This window comes from Hemitrygon akajei, chromosome 17 (genome assembly GCF_048418815.1).
Source record: "Hemitrygon akajei chromosome 17, sHemAka1.3, whole genome shotgun sequence".
Lineage (NCBI taxonomy): Eukaryota > Metazoa > Chordata > Chondrichthyes > Myliobatiformes > Dasyatidae > Hemitrygon > Hemitrygon akajei.
In genome coordinates, this window is record NC_133140.1 from 29,594,578 (window position 1) to 29,615,852 (window position 21,275).

The 21,275-nt window shown below is 42.5% G+C and overlaps 2 protein-coding genes across 5 annotated transcripts in view; one reads left to right on the top strand and one right to left on the bottom strand.

Moving 5' to 3' along the window:
• arl2bp (ADP-ribosylation factor-like 2 binding protein) overlaps positions 1-5,100 on the top strand; it is a 31,049-nt gene extending 25,949 nt beyond the window's left edge. For all 4 annotated transcript variants that reach the window (XM_073069854.1, XM_073069853.1, XM_073069851.1 and 1 more), the window contains one exon: positions 3,183-5,100. In XM_073069854.1, the coding sequence (XP_072925955.1) occupies positions 3,183-3,290 (108 nt within the window). In that variant the 3' untranslated portion in view covers positions 3,291-5,100. The remainder of the gene's footprint in view (positions 1-3,182) is intronic.
• Positions 5,101-7,587: 2,487 nt separating this feature from the next.
• Positions 7,588-21,275, bottom strand: part of LOC140740575 (plasmolipin-like) — a 41,283-nt gene continuing 27,595 nt past the window's right edge. The window contains exons 4-5 of the mRNA XM_073069855.1: positions 16,734-16,856; positions 7,588-9,541 (exon numbers count right to left, since the gene is read on the bottom strand). Of these exons, the coding sequence (XP_072925956.1) occupies positions 9,422-9,541; positions 16,734-16,856 (243 nt within the window). The 3' untranslated portion in view covers positions 7,588-9,421. The remainder of the gene's footprint in view (positions 9,542-16,733; positions 16,857-21,275) is intronic.

Here is a 21,275-nt window from a genome sequence, read left to right on the forward strand (position 1 = left end):
GTGTGAAATTAAAGCAGAATGTCACATTTGTTCATCACATTCAGTCCGGGAAGGTAACATATTCAAATACCAGTCTTTTCTGAGTTAGCTGGTCCTACACAAGAACTATGTGGGTACAACCGTTAATTTTTGTGTCTGCTGGTCAGAAGGGATAGAGGAGTTAAGATTCAAAGGCGATTTGTGTTCTTGCATTGAGAAAATAAACCTAATTTTCAAGCTTGGTGAGCTTGCGTTAATGTATTTAGTTTTCTAAGGACAACCATATATTTATGGATGTTGTCAAATTGAATGATTAATACATCTTAGATTGTATATGATTTTGGTGGAGTACAAGATCGTCCTGTTGAATAAAATCTGTCTTGTGACAAGTTTAGGCTGATGAATGCCTTAACTATCCTTTTTTTTTCTATTTTCTACCCCTTTTGGATCTTTTATCCAAGAGGGCTTAATTGTAGAAGCTTTTATGACCTCCAGGTCATTTAAAGACTCCCAACATATGAACAGCATTGTGAGAAATGACAATCCAAAATCCAGAGATACTGGAAATCTGCAATAAAACAAAATGCTGTAAACTCTCAGCAGGTCAGGCATCTGTGGAAAGAGAGAGTTAATATTTCATGTTGTTAAAGTTCCTTTGACAGAACTGAGAAAAGGCAGAAATGGTGGTTTTATGTTGCAAGGACGCTGGGAAGATCACTGAGAGGGTGAGGCCATGGTTTCCACGCTGATCCGGTGGGTTAATGAGGGTGGTTAGAAACACAACAAAGGTATGCAAAAGCTGTAAGCAATACCAAGACACAAGGACACACTAATGGAGAGAGGAAAACCTAACACAATATTACAGATAGGTGACCTATGACAGAGCTTGCTAATTCAGAAACAAACAGGGAATGTGTGATACCCAAAAGCTAATGAATTTAGTGTTGATTCTGGAAGGTTGCAGTGTGACCAAACAAAAGATGAGATGACGCAGACAGTCAAGTCAGTGGACTAGAATAGACAACAGGCAGCTCAGAGAGAGCACTGTGCAAATGCTCCACAATGTGTTCACTGATGTGGAGAGAAACAGGTTGTGAGCACTGAATGTAATTCACTTGAAAGTAATATGGTAAATTTCTTTGTCTTAAAGGCCTGTTTAAGTCCCTGGATGCTGGGAGGAGATGAGATAAAAAGACTTCTATTGTATTTCCAGAAATTACAAAGTAAAATGTTGTAAGAATGGGAGTAGTTGTGGAGAGGGAAGATCAAACCAGGTAGTCCTGAAGGGAATAACCCCTTCACCATGTTGAAAAGTGATGAAAGAGGGAGTATAGGCCTAGTGGTTGAACCTACTTGAAGCTGGTGAATATAAAGACAAACTGGATGGGACAAAGGAATTGGAAACTGTGTAAGTGGTACAAAGATCAGAGGGGTCAGGTGGAAGATGATCTATTAAATGTAGAAGCAATGGAGTGGGGGGGGGGGAAGAGCAAGCAAGCTTTTATCTTGCTCCATCAGAGAGCAGAGCTGCAGGAAATAGTTGTTATTATTGGGACTTCTAGCTTATGGTAGGGTAGAAGACATGCCAGAAGTGGAGAGTGAATAGTCTCATCTTCAGAGCAAAAATGACAGACTGAGGAATAGTGAGAATAGAATAGGTGTATCTACAGGAGTGAAGATGGATGGAATATATCAAGAAAGTTGTCAGTCTATGAGCTTATAATAAGACTATAAGACATAGGAGCAGAATTAGGCCATTCGGCCTGTCCAGTCTGTTCAACCATGGCTGATTGATAAACACTTTCAACCCCATTCTCTTGCCTTCTCCCTGTAACTTTTGATGCCCAGACTAATCAAGAACCTATCAACCTCTGTTTAAAGATGCCCAGTGACTTGGCCTCCTCAGCTATCTTTGGCAATGAATTCCACAGATTCACTCACCTCTGCTAAAGAAATTCCTCATCTCTGTTCTAAATGGATGTCCCTCTTTTCTGAGGCTGTGCCCTCTGGTCCTCAGCCTCTCCATTATAGGAAACATCCTCTCTATATTCATTCTATCTAGACCTTTCAATATATGGTAAGTTTCAATGAGCCCCCCACCCCCCACCCCATTTCTTCGAAATTACAGTGTGTACAGGCCAGAGCTAACAAACGTTTCTTGTATGTTAACCCTTCCATTCCCAGAAGCATTTTCGTGAACTTCCTCTGGACCCTTTCCAATGCCAGCATATCTTTTCTTGGATAATGGGCCCAAAACTGCCCACAATACTCAGTGTGGTCTTACCAATGTCTTATAAAGCCTCAGCATTACGTCCTTGCTTTTATGTTGTCCTTTGGAAACAAATGTTAATGCTGCATTTGCCTTGCTTACCACTGACTCAACCTGCAAAATTAACTTTTAGGGAATCCTCCATGACGACTCAAAGTCCCTTTGCTCCTGCCACTGCTTTGCCTGTTCTCCCACTCTGTAATGGATGTTTAAAGCTAAACCTGTCTGCTGAGATGGAGGAATCCAGAAAAGGAAAAGTCAGATGGACAATATGAAAATGATAGCAGGGTGGAAATTCACAGGAAAAGTAACAAACTTGTTATGAATGCAGAAAGGAGCCCTCATCAATATGCTGGAAAAATCTTTGAGGGATGAGGCGTGACTAGTACTGTAACAAAGCCATTCCACGTGTCCCACAAAAGGTCACGCCTTTCTTTATCCTGCAGCCCATGCAATACCAGAATTACACGCTTGATCTGGAAAATATGAATGGGGTTTAAGTTGTTGTTCAATGTAAGAACAGGATCAGCCAAGCATACGAGTGTGTAGGTGGGGAGGAACTGGTGGTGCTGCTGTTCAAGGAAGAAGCAGAGGGCTCTCACACCATTTTGATGTGAGATAGAGATGTACAAGGATGTTTAGGATACAAGTGTTTAGAATAAAGTATTTTCTCTGCAGTTTATCTGTTTGGGGTGCAGGAACTGTCTCTTGCACCAGGCTGGTGCAGCAACCCTTGATACCCAGGTATCGTGTGTGTATAGAAATGGAGCCAAGCAAATGATGTCATTGGGTTCTGGTGCGATTACAGGCTAAGGAAGTACAAAGCTAATCATTGAATCTGTTGCTGTCATAGGAGCCAGATCATGTCAGATGCTGTTTAATTTGCGACTTAACACAAATATTTTCTCCCTCATGTTAAATTTTGCCTTTTCAGGAAAAAGAAGGGCGCGGCCTTGACTTTAGCGGCGATCTCATAGTAACACCCTTATCGAAATCCTCATCATTGTCTCCAGCTTCAAATAATATTCTACCTTTGCAATAGCTTAACTGAATGTTTGTAAAGTTCTGCATTTATTCCTGTACAGTGATGTATTCAATCCATGATGATGAAACAGGCATTTTGATATGTTTCAGTATTCTCTACTGAGTTCTAAAGCTCAGAAGTCTGAGAATCCAACCTACACAAGAACTCAGGACAACAGTTTTGCAACCCTTAAATCGAATCCAATGTACGTTACAGTCTACATTTTATCCCTTTCAAATCGGAATGCTATAGTGATAACTCCCTTTCAGATTTTGCTTAGAATATAGAACACTACAACACAGTACAGGCCCTTTGGCCCACAATGTTGTGCCAACCTTTTAATCTATTCTAAGATCAGTCTACCCATTCCCTCCTACATAACCATTAATTTTTGTATATAAGAGTTTCTTAAATGTTCCTAATGTATCTTACCTCCTCTGGCAAGGTGTTCCATGCCCCCACAACTCTCTGTGTAAAGAACTTGCTTCTGACATTCCCTCCCCCCATCCCATACTTTCCTCCAATCACCTTAAATGATGCCCCCTTGTTTTTGCAGACTATTTCTATTTGTTCTAGGACTCATGAAAAGTTGCAAATTTCCAGAGTTTTTGGGAGCCATATAAATATTGTAACTGCAGGCAGATATTATTGTCATTCAGGAAAGAAAGGAATTAATGATGCTTTAGGTCAAACCAAGTCCACTTTCAGTCCTGATGCAGGACCTTGACTCAACAGTGAGCAAGTCCATCACCCTCCAGCAAATTGTTTGCTTCATGAGCCAACATCTGCAGTCCTTTGTGTCTGAATGTTAGGAAAATTAACTCTGAACTCCATTGAATTGAATAACCACATCCAAAAACAATGTTTCCCTTGTTTTCTGCTTCATATTTCAAGGCCAGCCAGCTCAGAGTCCAGTCCAACTCCTGGAGCAGGCAATCCCATTAGTTCCATGCCCCTTCTTCATTTGCTTTCATCATGCAAATTATTTCCTTATCACACATGCCCAATCCATTCCTTTGTCATTTACTCTACACAATGGACTAATTCATCTACCAGCCCGTCTTTAACCAGAGCAACCAACAGAAACCGGTAGAGCCACAAAGAAAAATGTGCAAACTGCACAGACGGCATCTAAGATTAGCACTGAATCCTAGTCTCTGGAGCTGCACCAGTTGCCGTGACACTCTGACCCCTTTTATCTTGCAAAGTAATTCAATGTATGCAAAATGAAATCACCTCCCTGAGCTGACTGGAATCTCTAAATCCAGGCAACGCTAAATCAGGTTTTATTATCTCCTGTGCCTAAATTCAAATTGTACTTTAACTTGTCATAGCACTGAAACATTGTCTGAACTGAAACCAAGACTTCCACAGAGAATTGAATTAACACAATGCATTTGGCCGTTGTCTTAATAACATAATGCACACAACTGACAAAATCTCAAATATCCAAAGTTTTTGGCATCTTAATTAGAGAATACCATAACATTTTGACTTGCTTGAAACATTTTTGTGAGATATCAGTATAGGCAGCTAGTGTTCTTTTACCACTTAATTTCTATTCATATGACTGCTTAATTGTCCAATAATGTTGAGTGTTGTTTATTCCAGTTAATAGATGTAACTCAGCCTTTTAGTGTTACTACAGTCTAACATGTAAGAAAGAAGATTTTGTTAAGAAAAGTGCAGAGTATTATGGCTTTCTTAGTAAAGAGAAGTGAATTTGTCATTTTAGCTTTTGTTTCACTATGGGTTGTGAATGTTTATATTTTCATATTTGTACATATTTTTATTCCAATGTATTTTGAATAAAGGGTTGCTGAAATGCACGTTTGTAAGACGAGTGCTTTTGATTTCTAATCATAGGTAATGTCTAATCATCAGTTTTATTAATTCACAGTACCAACATCATAAAATTGCAGCATACATGTCTCTGCCTATAATTAACAGCTTATAATTACATTTATTCTTAATTTTCCCTTGACTCCAATAAAAATGAGGCTGTTCAGCAATCAGCAAAAATGATGTAGAGAAGCAGAGAGCTCAGAGTCTGAGGTCATTGCTGATCAAAGACTATCGCAGTTCCTCTACAGCAGGGCTGCTGAATGACGAGAGAGAGATATATATCTATCTCTCTTTCTCCCCCTCTCCCCCTCTCTCCCCCCCCTCTCCCTCCTAGATGTAGTATCATCACGGGAGTAAGATTGCTAGCATAAATGCAGGAAATGTATTGATCTGTGCATAATCACTCCACTAATTACTTCAGCTGCAGCTCCTTACAAACTGTTAGGGAACTGGAGCTGCAGCTGGTTGATCTTCAGCTCATACGGGACACTGAGGTCGTGATGGGGTGACCACCTCCCTGGAGCCCCTATCTAAGTTGCAGGAGGCAGGTCCAGTAGCTGGATGGCTGTCAGGAGAGGGGAAGGGAACAAGCAGACAGTGCAATGCAGTGCATTCCCCTTGTTGTTAAATATACCACTTTGGATACCGTTGGGAGGGGAGAAGGCGGAAGAATGGGGTGGAGAAGGATAAATCAGCCATGACAGAATGGCAGAGCAGATTCGATGGGCTGAATTCTATGTGTTTTATGGTCAATTACTTCTGTGCTTGCAACACCTCACTGGTAAAGTGTTCGAATCGTACAGCATGGAAGCAGACCATTTGTCTTCCTGACATACTGTATATCTAATGCACCTCCTTGACAAATTCATGCTGTATGCAAAAATAAAACAATGGTATCCTGATTTGAATAATATGCACAGATTCGCTGTGATATTGATGTGAATCTCCTATTTTGATAATAAATTTGCTTCAAACCTTGTGATGTTGGTAGGCATCAGAGTAGGTGGCAACTTGGCCTATTCATAGGTCAGAGTGTAACGATGCTAGGAACTTAGCCCCTTAGTCCAATAATTGTGCTGTGCTACACACAATTGAGCAAAAATTTTAAAAAAACTATCAGAATCAAAAAAACATTCTATATAAAGATGTGTCCTATTGGTGTAATAGCTTAGACTGCAATTAGTGACTATAACGGTGATACCAGGGCAAAAATTGAGAGGTAAATAGTATAGAACAATAATTCCAAGAAGCATAAAATAGATTTGTGTTGGATACTATCATATTTAAAATAATTTTCTTTGGTCCCTTCCTGAGTTATCTATTTCACTGTAAGATCAGTGTATTCCCCTCAAGGCTGGCATTTTGGTACTTGGGGAAACCACTAACCTGACCTCACTATTTGCTCTATTTTGTTCACATATATTATTGTAACATAATTTTTTAATGTATTGCACTGTACTGCTGCTGCAGTTAAATGACAAAATGTTATTAACTACCCCATCAGGAGGCACTTACTGACAAGCTGCTCAGTAATTCTTTGTTGGAATTTTCTTATTGCCATTTGGTTTGGAGTTCATCACAGTCTTTGTTTAAATATGGACTAAAGAGTTGAATTCCAGTGTAAAAGTGAGAATGACTAGCCTTGGCAACAAGGCAACATCTTAACCTAGCAAGGAATCCTGGTCAAACTCAAGTTAATGTAGGAGTCAGCCAATGACAAAGTCTAACCACCAACCACTGATAATTAATACTGTTCCCATTATAGTAGGGTGGAGGCTGGGTATCTAGCGATGAATTATCCACATTTTACCTCACCATTTATATTAGTGGCTCATTGGGTCAGTCTGCACATGTCTGGATCAGCTTGGCACTAGCAATGCTCAACCAGAGGCAGAGAACTTGATTGGTGCTCCATGAACAAACCTAAATATTCATTCCCTTAGCCGCTCATGCACCATTGCTGCAGTCTATGCCATCTACATAAATGCATCACAATTACTTGGTGCCAGGTTGATAGCACCTCCCTTACCTGCAACCTCTGACAGGGGCACCAGGCACAAGAGAATATCAGTACCAGTAGCCCCTACCATGCCCATCTCCCAAATCAGACACTCCCCTGACTTGGAATTAGAATTGCCACACCATCATTGCTGGTCTAAATCCTAAAAGAGGTAAATGTTTATTTTCCAGGGCAAGTGCAACTCCAACAGCACTCAGTGTTTGACACCATCAATCAGCTAAGCTTCACATTCATTATCAAAATCTCCACCGCATACACTCTGACCGATAATAGGATAGAGTGTGGCTGTGGCTCTGCCTTGTTTAAATTACTGACTTGTATAAATAAGGAGCTCCCAATGAAAGGGCAGCCTTTAACATCCCATGATACCTTCAACCGAAGATAAGTGAGGCAAAGCTCCAAAACTCAACTCCATATGAACAAGCACAACTATATGTTGGTTTCTAATTTCATTTATTGGAAGATTGGTACAGATCATTGATTTTTATTCAGTACGTTACTAGATGAAACTCTTTATATAAATACAGTATAGTTCATTTATTTAATATACTTGAAATGTACCACATTTTAAATTTATTTTTAAAATATTCCAAGTAAAATAAATTGATCACTAAAACTTTTGTTTTATCGCTAAAAGTTTTGGTTTATATTTTGCAATCATAAAAAAATCCAGAAGACAATTAGCACAGCAACATGTCCATAATAAAGCATACCAGTAACAGGAACAGGCAAAATATAACTTCATACTTTTTAAAAAATATACCTGTAGAATATACACAACAAAAACCCTAACCTCTACCAAATGAATAACCACACAATCTTCTTTGCTATCTTCAGTTTGATTTAAGATAAAAATGGTTCTTTAAATTTTAAATAAAGCAAAATTAAAATTTGGAGGGGAATATGATCCATTTTGAAAGTTTGTTGTAATTCCTGAATCGTTTATTTTTTCTTACCAACCACTAATTGTTTTGAAAGGCACAAGTGTGCAGTTTGTTTAATGCTTGAATACCACTTCTTTCCCTCCTACTGTCGTTCATGCCTACAACTCTGGCACTGTTGAGTCTTAAGCTTTCTCCAACCACATGGCTTAATCTCTCACCATTCCTCTGCCTGTCACTTCTTCATCCTCTTCCCCTTTACTCATACTAGAAAACATATCTTCAACCACCAAGATCCATTGTTCTGGAATTCCATTCCTCATTCCATCTGCTGCTTCAGTTTGCTCTCCTCATTTCAAGGCACTACTTTGGCCGAGCTTTTGGTCGCCATCACTATATTCTATGCTAGGTGTTTCGTTTTCCCATTATTCCTCTGGGAAGTCTCTTGGTTAAGATATGAAGATTCACAGGTGCCATTTAATGCATGCCATTGTTGTAGCTCCCCGGGTGATATGCTATTTGTAGCCTAAGAGCATATGCAGAGTTTCAGGCGCCTCAGTAAATTTGACTTCTGAATCTGGCCTGTGCTCTCCATAGCAAAGACAAGACTCATCCCTCACATCCTCACCTCCTTTCTGCAAAACCATTAACTTTAAAAAACAATAATTATGACCGTTCCCTCAGGAAAGCAGATCTCAATATAATTTCACTTTGTACTGATGCTGAGGTGCGAGTTACATTTATAGGTAGAAATTTGTAGTGCCGGGTGCAGGCAGTGTATTCAATCAAAGGGGCAACATACTAGGGTCCACCTAAAATGCCTCCTCAGCCAAATCAGCACAGGCTAACAATTGGGAAGTTCTCTTTTCTTGCTTGTACTGTTGAGCACCTGCAATCTTTATCTGTTTTATAACACTGATCATTTCCTAACTAATCATACTTGTAAACTATGCTCAGGACTGTTTTGTTGGTAGGATGCTTCAGCTGCAATTGGGTGACATGTAACTCTCATAAAGGCAAAACTGAAAGTTGTGTGGAGACCACATCAGGTTTTGAGAAAAACTGTAATAATCCCAAAAGTGAAATCAAAGCAATTTAAAAGTTAAAAAATACAATAAATTTGTTTATCCTTGGTAATAGCAGAGAACTTACAACCTTTAACCAGGATGCACGTGGAGCTAGAGCAGAATCAGAATCAGAATCAGACTTTAATCGCCAAGTACCTATACACGTACAAGGAATTTACTTCCGGCAGATGTTGTCTCTCTGCTCATAACAATAATAATGATAAATATAAATGAAAATATAGATTATACATACAGGCAGAGAGTGTTTCTAGAGCCAAAACAACACACTTGGTTTGGGCTTTTGAAAGAGGGTGAAAAATGATTCAGCAAGTGAGATTATGCCGAATTATTACCAGCTGTCTGACTCGTTGCTGCATTGTCCTGACTGCTGTACAGACGTAGGCAGGAATGGAAAGTACTCAGTCCATATGAAATCATCACCACACCCGCAAAGAACTGTGGGAAAAGCACATTGTGTCAACATTAGTATGTTTGATTTCTCTCTTCTCTTGAAGTACAGACTTGTACTCGGAAAAGAATGAAGTAAATTGAAAAAGATGGAAGTTTAACAGCACTCCTCCACGTGTTAACTGAAAAAAAGGGTTAATCCCACCATTGAAGGGTCTCGGCCCGAAACATTGACTGCGCTTCTCCCTATAGATGCTGCTTGGCCTGCTGTGTTCCACTAGCATTTTGTGTGTGTTGCTTGAATTTCCAGCATCTGCAGATTTCCTCGTGTAATCCCACCATTGGCTAACATTCATTCACTACTGGGCTTCAAACCTACCAAGATGGAAAAGATACCATAAGACATAGGTGCAGAACTACAGTAGGCCATTTGGCCCATCCAGTCTGCTTCACCATTCCATCATGGCTGATTTATTATTCCTCTCATTCTGCCTTCTCCCCAGAACCTTTGATGCCCTGTTTTAAATATACTCAATAACTTGGCCTCCGCAGATTCACTACTCTCTGTCTAAAGAAATTCCTCCTTATCTCTGTTCTAAATGGACATCCCCCTATTCTGATGCTGTGCCCTCTGGACCAAAACTTGCCCTCTAAAGGAGACATCTTCCTCACATCTACTCTGCCCAGACCTTTCAGTATTCGATGGGTTTCAGAGCGATAACTCCACCCCCCAATTCTTCTAAACTTCAGTGAGTGCATGCCGAGAGTCATCAAGTGCTTCCCGTATGTTAAACCTATCATTCCTGAAATCTTTCTCCCGAACCTCCCCTGGGACCTTTCCAATGCCAGCACATCTTTTCTTAGAAAAAGGACAAAACTGCTAACACACCCCAAGTGCAGTCTGACCAATGCTTTATAAAGCCTCAGCATTACATCATTACTCTTAAATTCTAGTTCTCGAAATGAATGGTAACATTGCATTTGCCTCCCTTACCACCAACTCAACCTGCAAGTTCACTTTCGGGGAATCCTGCACAAGGATTCACAAGTCCCTTTGCACCTCTGCTTTTTTAATTTTCTCCCCATTTAGAAAATAGTCTGTGCCTTTATTCTGTCTACCAAAGTGCATAACAATACACTTTCCAACACTATATTCCATCTGCCACTTCTTTGCCCGTTCTCTCAATCTGTCTAAGTTTTCTGCAATCTCCCTGCTTCCTCAATACTATTTGCTGCTCCACCTATCTTTGTGTCATCTGCAAACTTGGCCACAAAACCACCAATTCCATCATCCAAATCATAAACATATAACGTGAAAATAAGTGGTTCCAAAAGCAACACCTGCAGAATGCCGCTAATCACGGCAGACAACCAGAAAAGGCCCCCTTTATTCTGACTCTTTGCCTCCTGCCAGTCAGCCAACCTTTTATCTATGCTATGGGCTCCAATCTTGTTAAGCAGCCTCGTGCAAGATTCCCCCTTAAGGAAACTATGCTGACTGGCCTATTCTATCATGTGCTACAAAGCCTCATCCTTAATAATGAACTCTGCATTTTTCCCAACCACTGAAATCAGGCTAACTGGCCTACAATTTCCTTTTTTGGCCTCCCTCTCTTCTTAAAGAGTGGAGTGATATTTGCAATTTTCCACTTCTCTGGATCCATTCCAGAATCTAGTGATTCTTGAATCATTCCTAGTGCCTCCACAATATTTTCAGCTTCCTCTTTCAGAATCCTGGGGCGCAGTCCATCTGGTCCAGGTGGCTTATCTGTCTTCAGATTCCCAAACACCTTCTCCTTATAATAATAATAATCTTAATAGCAACAACATTCACATTCTCGAATTTCTGGCATACTGCTAGTATCTTCCATAGTGAAGACTGACACAAAATACTGATACAGTTCATCGGCCATTTCTTTGTCCCACATTTCTACTTCTCCATCATTATCCAGTGGTCCGATATCCACTCTCGTCTTTCTTTTACTCTTTATATTTTTGAAAAACCTTTGGTGTCCTCCTTTATGTTATTGACTGGCTTACCTTCGTATTTCACCTTTTTTCTCCTTATGGCCTTTTTAGTTGCCTTCTGTTGATTTTTAAAATCTTCCCAATCCTCTACCTTCCCGCAAATTTTTGCTCCATTATATGCCCTCTCTTTGGCTTTTATATTGGCTTTGACTTCTCTTGTCAGTCATGGTTGTGTCAATCAGCTTTTAGAATGCTTCTTCTTTGTGATGTGCCTTCCAAGTTACTTCTATGCCTTTGGATGAAGGCATAGAAAATAACATCAGCAAATTTGCTGATGATACTAAGCTGGGTGGCAGTGTGACATGTGATGAGGATGTTAGGAGAATTCAGGGTGACTTGGATAGGCTGGGTGAGTGGGCAGATACTTGGCAGATGACGTTTAATGTGAATAAGTGTCAGGTTATCCACTTTGGGAGTAAGAACAGGAAGGCAGATTATTACCTGAACGGTGTAGGGTTGGGTAAGGGAGAAATACAAAGAGATCTAGGAGTCCTTGTTCATCAGTCACTGAAGGTGAATGAGCAAGTGCAGCAGGCAGTGAAGAAGGCTAATGGAATGTTGGCCTTTATTACAATGGGAATTGAGTACAAGAGCAAGGAAATCCTCTTGCATTTGTACAGAGCCCTGGTGAGACCACACCTGGAGTATTGTGTACAGTTTTGGTCTCCAGGGTTAAGGAAGGACATCCTGGCTGTAGAGGAAGTGCAGCGTAGATTCACGAGGTTAATTCCTGGGATGTCTGGACTGTCTTACGCAGAGAGGTTAGAGAGACTGGGCTTGTACACGCTGGAATTAAGGAGATTGAGAGGGGATCTGATTGCAACATATAAGATTATTAAGGGATTGGACAAGATAGAGGCAGGAAATATGTTCCAGATGCTGGGAGAGTCCAGTACCAGAGGGCATGGTTTGAGAATAAGGGGTAGGTCATTTAGGACAGAGTTAAGGAAAAACTTCTTCTCCCAGAGAGTTGTGGGGGTCTGGAATGCACTGCCTCGGAAGGTAGTGGAGGCCAATTCTCTGGATGCTTTCAAGAAGGAGCTAGATAGGTATCTTATGGATAGGGGAATCAAGGGATATGGGGACAAGGCAGGAACCGGGTATTGATGGTAATTGATCAGCCATGATCTCAAAATGGCGGTGCAGGCTCGAGGGGCTGAATGGTCTACTTCTGCACCTATTGTCTATTGTCTATTGTCAATATACTCCAGGCATTGCTGCTCTGCCATCATCCTTGCTAGTGTCACTTTCCAATCATCAGCCTCTGCCTTGGCCTCCACAGCTGCCTGTGGTAACGAATTCCACAAATTCACCACTCTGTGGCTAAAGAAATTCCTCCTCATCTCCATTCTAAAAAGACGTCCCTCTGGTCCTGGGCTCTCCCACCATAGGAAACATCCTCTCCACATCCATTCTATCAACATTTCAACATTTGATAGGTTTCAATTGGGTCACTCCTCATTCTTCTGAACTGTGGTGAATACAGGCTCAGAGCTCTTCATATGACAAGCCATTCAATCTGAACCACTCTCATTACCATCCATATACAACCATTATCAAAGCTTGGAAAACAACAAAATAAACAGTTGCTGGAAAACCAAATTAAAACACAGAAAATGTAAAAAACATTCAACAGGTCAGGCAGTATCCACAGGAACAGAAACAGAGTCAGTGACTCTTCCGAATATCAAAGGCTTACAGATGATTTCTGCCCTAAACGCAAGTGGTAAAAGCATACTAAAACATTGCTGGGATTTGGGACAAAATGTTCATTAAGATACTGACCCTGTGGACAGGGTGGACTTTGATAAGGTTCTTCAACAGCAGGCATTATTGTTTTTAATTTTGGTCAAGCTATTCCTTTCCCAGTTGAAACATGCTGGGTATTTCCCAGAACGGAAATAAATGGGCAGCACTCATTTGGCTTCAGCTGACAGAGCGCTAGTATCCTGACTGCAGTTACGGTAGCATCATTCTGCAGACATGCCCTGTGCCAACCTCAACAGTCCACAGCTTGGCTGCCAGGCCACTGCAGATATGGCCGATGACAGTGATGAGGCAAAGCGATTGACGTGGATGTGATGCCCTCACTGACTCAAACAGTTCAGAAGAGCTCCGTGGCACTCAGGAGAATAACAAGATGTGCTAATGCCTGCTGTATGCTATAGAACCCTCACCAACACTGGGGCTCTCTCCCTGCCTTCTACTTGACAGCAGTAAAGAAGAGTTCTTGGCCCAAAATGTTGACAATTGATTTCTCTCAATAGATGCTGCCTGACCTGCTGAATTCCTCCAGTGTGTGTTGCTTTACAACAAACTGCTTGGGTATGTCACTTCAAGCAGGGCTGGCTGAGCATCTCGACCCAGTCTGATGCCGGTTCCACAGCCCAATTCCCCATTCGCTCTGACTCATCACGTGTCTTCTTTCCATCTCCGATGGTCATACTACGTGGTTGGGCCACAATACCAAACGAAATCAACAAAAATAAATCTAAAACAGATCTGTGAATCGAATGACGAGCTGCCCAAGAGTCATTTGCCCGTGCCTTCCCCTAGGGAATGCCCTTCGAATGCAGTCCTAACTATGGTCCCACAGTGGTGAAGCTGGCAGAGGACAGCCCAAGCATTCCCGTTTTCGGCATGGTCCACCATCCGGGCTGCGATAAGAACGAGGAAGCAAGCTGGCAGCCCTGTGATCACAAACAGGGCAATACAGGTGCTGCCCGGTTCATTACTGTTCCTCTGAGGGAGGCTGGGGGAACGATCAATTCGCTGGCGGGTGGCAGACCGTCACTGACGCACAGCTACTGAAGCCCGGTGCCTGTGAATCCACGAGTCTGTGGACGGCTTGTCTTGGGTTAGAGCGTGGGAGGGAGGGAGTAACGGGGCTTGTTTTGTTTCTTGTTGTGTTCTGTGTTGATCTGCTGAGCATCGTGGGCATGCTGTGTTAGCACCGGGGTGTGGGGGGACACTTGCGGGCAGCCCCCAGCACATCGTTAGGTCGTCTTGGTGGTTAGCGCTAGTGACACATTTCACCATACTCGGTGGCCTCTTTATTAGCTGCCTCTTGTACCTAATAAAGTGGCCACTTCATTAGTATGTTTGTGCTGCTGTAGCCCATCCATTTCGACGTGTTGTGGGTTCAGAGAGGCTCTGCTGCACACCACTGTTGTAAACACATGGTTATTTTAGTTACTGTTGCCTTCCTATCATACCAAGCCAGTCTGGCCATTCTCCTGCAATCTCTCTCATTAACAAGGCTTTTTCACCCACAGAACTGGCACTCACTGGTTTTTTTTGTTTCTCACACCATTCTCTGTAAAATCTAGAGCCGGAGTTCCCGAACTGGGGTCCATGGACCCCTCGGGTAATGGTAGAGGCCCATGGCATTATAAAGGTTGGGATCCCCTACTCCAGAGACTGTTGTACTTGAAAATCCCATGAGATCAGCAGTCTCTAAAATACTCAAACCACCCCATCTGGCACCAGCAATCATTCCACGGTCAAAGTCAATTGAATCTCTTTTCTTCCCCACTCTGATGTTTGATCTGAACAACAACTGAACCCCTTGACCATGTCTACATGCTTTTAAGCATTGAGTTGCTGCCACAGATTGACTGATTAGATATTTACATTAACAAACAGGAGCACAGTCGTACCTAATAAAGAGGCCTCTGAGTGTACACATGATGAATAAACAAAGCTGAATTGCGACTGGGTACACAAGTCTGAAAGCAGTGGGTCTCTATTGCTGCAGAGGACAGGCCCCAACTCTGGGCAGGATCACTGTGGGGCACCAACACCACTCCTGCACAAATGCAGTGTTCAGGCAGTCTTCCCGATGCCATCTGTCTGCCACCTCCTCCCACCAGAGACCCTTCACTCAGGGGCACACCTGCAGGGATATCTACGTGCTCTGCTCTGACTGTAGACCCCTTCCTGCCCACACACAGACCGTGCTTCTGATCTACCCGCCCCACAACCCTCAGAGCCTAGCGTGCCTTTGCTCGTGTTCCGGTTAAGTAGCATCGTTCTGCAGCAGCACGCTGCGCCAGCCTCAACGGACCAGAGCTTGGTTGCCAGGCAACAAAGGCTCTTCACTTCAGACATGGCCGACGACCACAGATCACCATGAAACCGATCTAGACGGTGAAAGACACAAGTGGCTGGTCCCGGTGCAGGAGGGGAGACGGGGGTAAGTGGCACACTCACATGCTAACAAGCATCGGAGGAGGGCTGAGCTGGGGAGAGGTGAGTCAGATGTTGGGCGGGGGTAGATTTGCAGATTAGCAAGTTTTCGACTTCCTGCTGCCCACACCCCGAGCAATGGTACCTCAGACAAGGCCGCCAATTTTGTCCTGTGATTGCCATAGCTGTGATTGTGGGGGGCTAATTAGCAATTGCCAAGGACACAACCGTAGGGGTCCAAGGCAGCGTCTGGGCCCCAAACATCTTCAGCCGTTACATCAATGATCTACCTTCCATCAAGCAATCAGAAGTGGGCACTGCAGCTGTAAGCTGCTTAGCAGCAACACCCTCTGAAGATCTGGCTCCATGACGGAGGGTACCATTCTTTTATTAACTTTTACCATGTTCTGCACCAATTCAGTTCAGCCTTCAAATGTAGAATTGCGGTTTTTGTCACTAGGATTTAAAACAGTAAGGACATGACGTGGTTGTTTATTTATTTATTTATTATGTATCTATCTGTCTATTTATTTAGAGACACAGTATGACACAAGCTTGAAAAGCCCGGAGTGCCCAATTACACCCAGCTGGCCAATTAATCGACTAACCCGTAAGTCCTGGGAATGTGGGAAGAAACCAGAGCACCCGGCGGGAACACAGATGGTCACGGAGAGAACGTGCAAACTCTTTAAAGACAGCAGCAGGAGTTAATCCCAGGTCACAGGTGCTGTAATACTGATAGTTTGGCAATGGGCTACGCATAGGATATTACTGTATCATGTACAGTAATTTTAAGTAATCCTCGTGCATCTGGCATCCCTCCATTCCCATTAGAAGCTGAGCGGCTGAGAGTATATGGTATTCAGCATGAAGCAAGGATACATTTTATACAATTACCAAGGTTATCCCTAACATAACATTATGATATTTTGTTTTTCTGCAGATTTTATCATTTTAAAAAAGTCTATCTTTTTATTGCGCTTGTAAAACATTGCATTCACTGAAAAGCAGTTTGAGCACTCACCGCACTAGCTGCTCTGTTATTGTATCTGTAGGTCCCACGAATGGACGTCGGGTCCACTGAGGATGCGTTAGTGATGAAGGCAGTTAAATACAGGACTGTGGCACCCAAATTAAAATAGAGCCGCTGGTGAGAGAGAACATTGGTTAAACCAATAATATGATTAAAGTTGACCTACTTAATGTGATTAAAGTTAAACTGCCTGAAATAACATTAAACAAACAGGAAAAAAATGGATAAGATCAAATACATGAGGGAAAGTTAATATAATTAAAGTACAAGAAGGAAAAACCATGAACTGTTTCTTAACACCTCTGTCTTCAGAACTATCTGATACCATTGTTTCAAAGACTCCACCTCCCTTCCTCCGCCACTGGTGCTGCCCTCATCCACTCCTCCTCCATTCCCAGATACCTGCCCTCACCCCGTTTTCGCACCAGTCTAATGGGGATAAAATTCCTCTTGTCCTTACCTACCACACCATGAGCCTCCACATCCAGCACATCATTCCCCACAACTTTCACTACCTCCGATGAGGTACTATCACCAAACACATCTTTAGCCCCACTCTCCACTTGACAAATGGTTCACTCTCCCCGTGTGATTCCCTTGTCTTTTCATCCAGCCCTACTGACCTCCCTCCTGGCACGTATCCCTGCAAGCGGAAGGAGGGCTACACCTGGTCACTCAACTCCTCCCTCATCGCCATTCAGGGCCCCAAACAATCCTTCTAGGTGAGGCAACACTTCACCTACTAATCTGTTGGGGTCATATACTGTATCTAGTGTTCCCAATGCGGCCTCCTCTACATTGGTGAGACCCGATGTCGATCGGGGGACCACTTTGGCAAGCACCTTTATTCCATCTCCAACAAGCAGAATATCCCAGTGGGTGACCATTTGAATTCCAATCCCCAGTCCCATTCTGACGTGTTGGTCCATGGCCTCCTCTGCTGCCACGATGAGGCCACTCTCAAGTTGGAGAAGCAACACCTCATACTCCATCTGGGTTCCCTCCAACCTGAAGGCATGAACATCGATTTCTCTTACTTCCTGTAGATATCCCCTCCCCTTTTCTTCTACTTCCATTCCCCACCCCAGCTCCCATCTTGCCATTTCTATTCTCCTCACCTGCCTGGTGCCCTCCTCCTTCCCCTTCTCCCATGGTCTACCCTCCTCTCCTATCAAATTCCTTCTTCTTCAGCCCTTTAGCTTTTCCACCTATCACCTCCCAGCTTCTTACTTCATTCCCTCTCCCCCATCTACTTGGTTTCAACTACCTCCTTCTAGCTTGTGCTCCTTCCCTTTGACCCGTTCTTTTCCAGTCCTGATGAAGAGTTTCAACCTAAAACGTCGACTATTTATTCCTTTCCATAGATGCTGCCCGACCCGCCGGGTTCCTCCAGCATTTTGTGTGTGTTACTCTCATGCTAAGCACTGGAATATGCATATGTTAAAAGATGTGAGACGGAAGCTGTGGAGGCCAAGTCACTGGGTATATTTAAAGCAGAGTTTGATAGGTTCTTGGTTAGTAAGGGCATCAAAGGTTATGAGGAGAAGGGGTTGAGAGGGATAATAAATCAAACATGATCAAATGGCAGAGCAGACTCAATGGGCCGAATGGCCTAATTCTGCTCCTATGTCTTATGGTCTTATGGTGTATAAAAGTTTTCAACACTGTGCAAATAGGAGCAGATCGATCACAGTGATCATTGTGAAGTACTAATAAAACATACCTTATATACTTTTTAATTGTCACTGTATTCTCCTTAATACTAGGAAGAGAAAAACAAAGACACCTCCCAAAGTACCGGCTAGTATGATCAGGTAACGCAGCATTTCTCATTATCACCACACAAAAGCAAATGCACAGATAAACATGGTTGCACAGCTTTCGAATGATTACGGGAAGTGTTATAAGGGATAAATCCGGGCTAAAAGAACTTTTCTTCCTGAATACTCTGTTTAAAGTACCTGGATGGAAGCTGATGCCCTGGAGTAATTTCCTGAATGGGCCCACTTCCACAAGTTAGCCTGGAGAAGCACACTGATTTACTAAAGGCGAGTCACCATAAATATACCCAAGCTAATCCTACCAACCCAGGCTAATTTCTGGAAGAGGAGACTCAGAAAGTATCTCGGAAGGTCAATATGACACATTTCCCAATAATACCACGGGAAATATGGTATTATTGTTAAAGGACAATATGTTAAAGGGGATGATAAAATTACCACAAAGGACCCAAGGAATATCAAATCGTCTCTAATTCCACTGAATGGGGAAGCAACCCATATTAAAAAATACTCCTCCTCTCACCTCTGACTTGTGGTAATTACAATAATCTAGATATGGTCATTATATTGGGGCGGCACAGTAGTGAAGCGGTTAACACAACAATTTCAATTGCCCCTGCTGTCCGTAGGAGTTTGTAAGTTCTCCCCATGACCGGGGGAGTTTCCTCCAGGTGCTCTGGTTTCCTCCCACAGCCCAAAGACGTACTGATTGGTAGGTTAATTGTTCATTGTAAATTGTCCCATCTTTAGGCTAAGGTTAAATTGGGTGATTGCTGGCGACATGGCTCAAAGGGCTGGAAGGGCCTATTCCACACTTTATTTCAATAAATTGATAAATTAAATAAAATGTGGCAAAATGAAAGACTCAGTATCAATCCCACAGCAGAGCATTAAGGAGGACCATATGAAGAAGAGTTGAGTCCGTAAGACCATAAAACATAGGAGCAGAATTAGGACATCCGGCCCATCGAGGATGCTCCACATTCAAATATGGCTGATCCCTTTCTCCCCCTCCTGAGCCCAACTCACTTGCGTTACCCCCATAACCTTTGATGCCATGTCCTATCCAGAACCTATCAAGCTCTGTATTAAATACACCCAACGACCTGGCCTCCACAGCTGCCTGTGGTAATAAAGTCCACAAATTCATCACTCCTCGGCTAAAGAATTTTCTCTGCACCTCTGTTTTAAATGGGTGCCCCTCTATCCTGAGGCTGTACCCTCTTGTTCTATATTCCCCCACCATGGGAAACATCCTTTCCACATCTACTCTGTCCAGGCTTTTCAACTTTCAAAAGGTTTCAATGAGATCCGTCCTCATCCTTCTAAACTCTAGTGAGTACAAACCCAGAGCCATCAAATGTTCCTTTCATTCCTTGTGAACCTCCTCTGAACCCTCTCCAATGCCAGCACATCTTTTCTTAGATGAGGAGCCCAAAACTGTTCACAATACTCAAGGTGAGGCCTCACCATTGCATCACCTCCTTGCTCTTGTATTCTAGATCTCTTGAAATTAGTGTTAATATTGCATTTGCCTTCCTCACCACTGACTCTACCTGCAAGTTAACCTTTAGGGTGTTCTGCACAAGGACTCCAAGTCCGTTGGCATCTTAGATTTATGGATTTTTTCCCCGTTTAGAAAATTGCCTGCACATTTATTTCTACTACCAAAGTGCGTGACCGTGCATTTTCCAACATTGTATTTCATTTGTCACCATTCTCGTAATCTGTCTAAGTCCTTCTGCATCCTACCTGTTTCGTCAACACTACCTGTCCCTCCACCAATCTTCATATCATCTGGAATCCTGGCAACAAAGCCATCTATTCCATCATCTAAATCATTGATATGCAGTATAAAAAGAAGCGATCCCAACACCGACCCCTGTGGAACATGACAAGTCACTGGCAGCCAACCAGAAAAGGATCCTTTTATTCCCAGTCACTGCCTCTTACCAATCTGCCAATACTCTAACCATCCCAGTAATTTTCCTATAATACCATGGGCTCTTAACTTGGTAAACGGCCTCATGTGTGGCGCCTTCTGAAGTCCAAATATACAACATCCACAAAAGTCCATTTCCTTATCAATCCTACATGTAATCTCCTCAAAGAATCCCAATAGGTTCATCAGGCAAGATTTTCCCTTAAGGAAACCATGTTGACTTTGTCCAATCTTGTCCTGTGTCACTAAGTACTCCATAACCTCATTCTTAACAATTGACTCCAACATCTTGCCAAACACTAAGGTCAGGCTAACTGGTCTATTATTTCCTTTCTGTTGCCTTCCTCCTTTCTTAAAGAGTAGAGTGACATTTGCTATTTTCCAGTCCTCTGGCATTATGCCCGAGTCCAATAATTTTTGAAAGATCATCACTAAAGCCTCCATAGTCTTCACCACTACCTCTTTCAGAACCCTAGGTGCAGTTCATCGGGCCCGGGTTACTTATGTACCCTTAGACCTTCCATCTTTCTGAGCACCTTCTCTCTTGTAACAGTAACTGTACTCACTTCTCTTCCCTCGCACCCTTCAGCATCTTGCACCGTGCTAGTGTCTTCCACCATGATGCAAAATACTCATTTAGTTCGTCAGCCATCTCCTTGATCCCCATTATTATTTCTTGGGCCTCATTTTCTAGTGGTCCTATATCCATTTTCATCTCTTTTTTATTTTTTGCATACTTGGAAAAACTTTTACTATCCAGTTTGATATTGTTTGCTAGCTTGCTTTCATAATCGATCTTTTCCCTCCTAA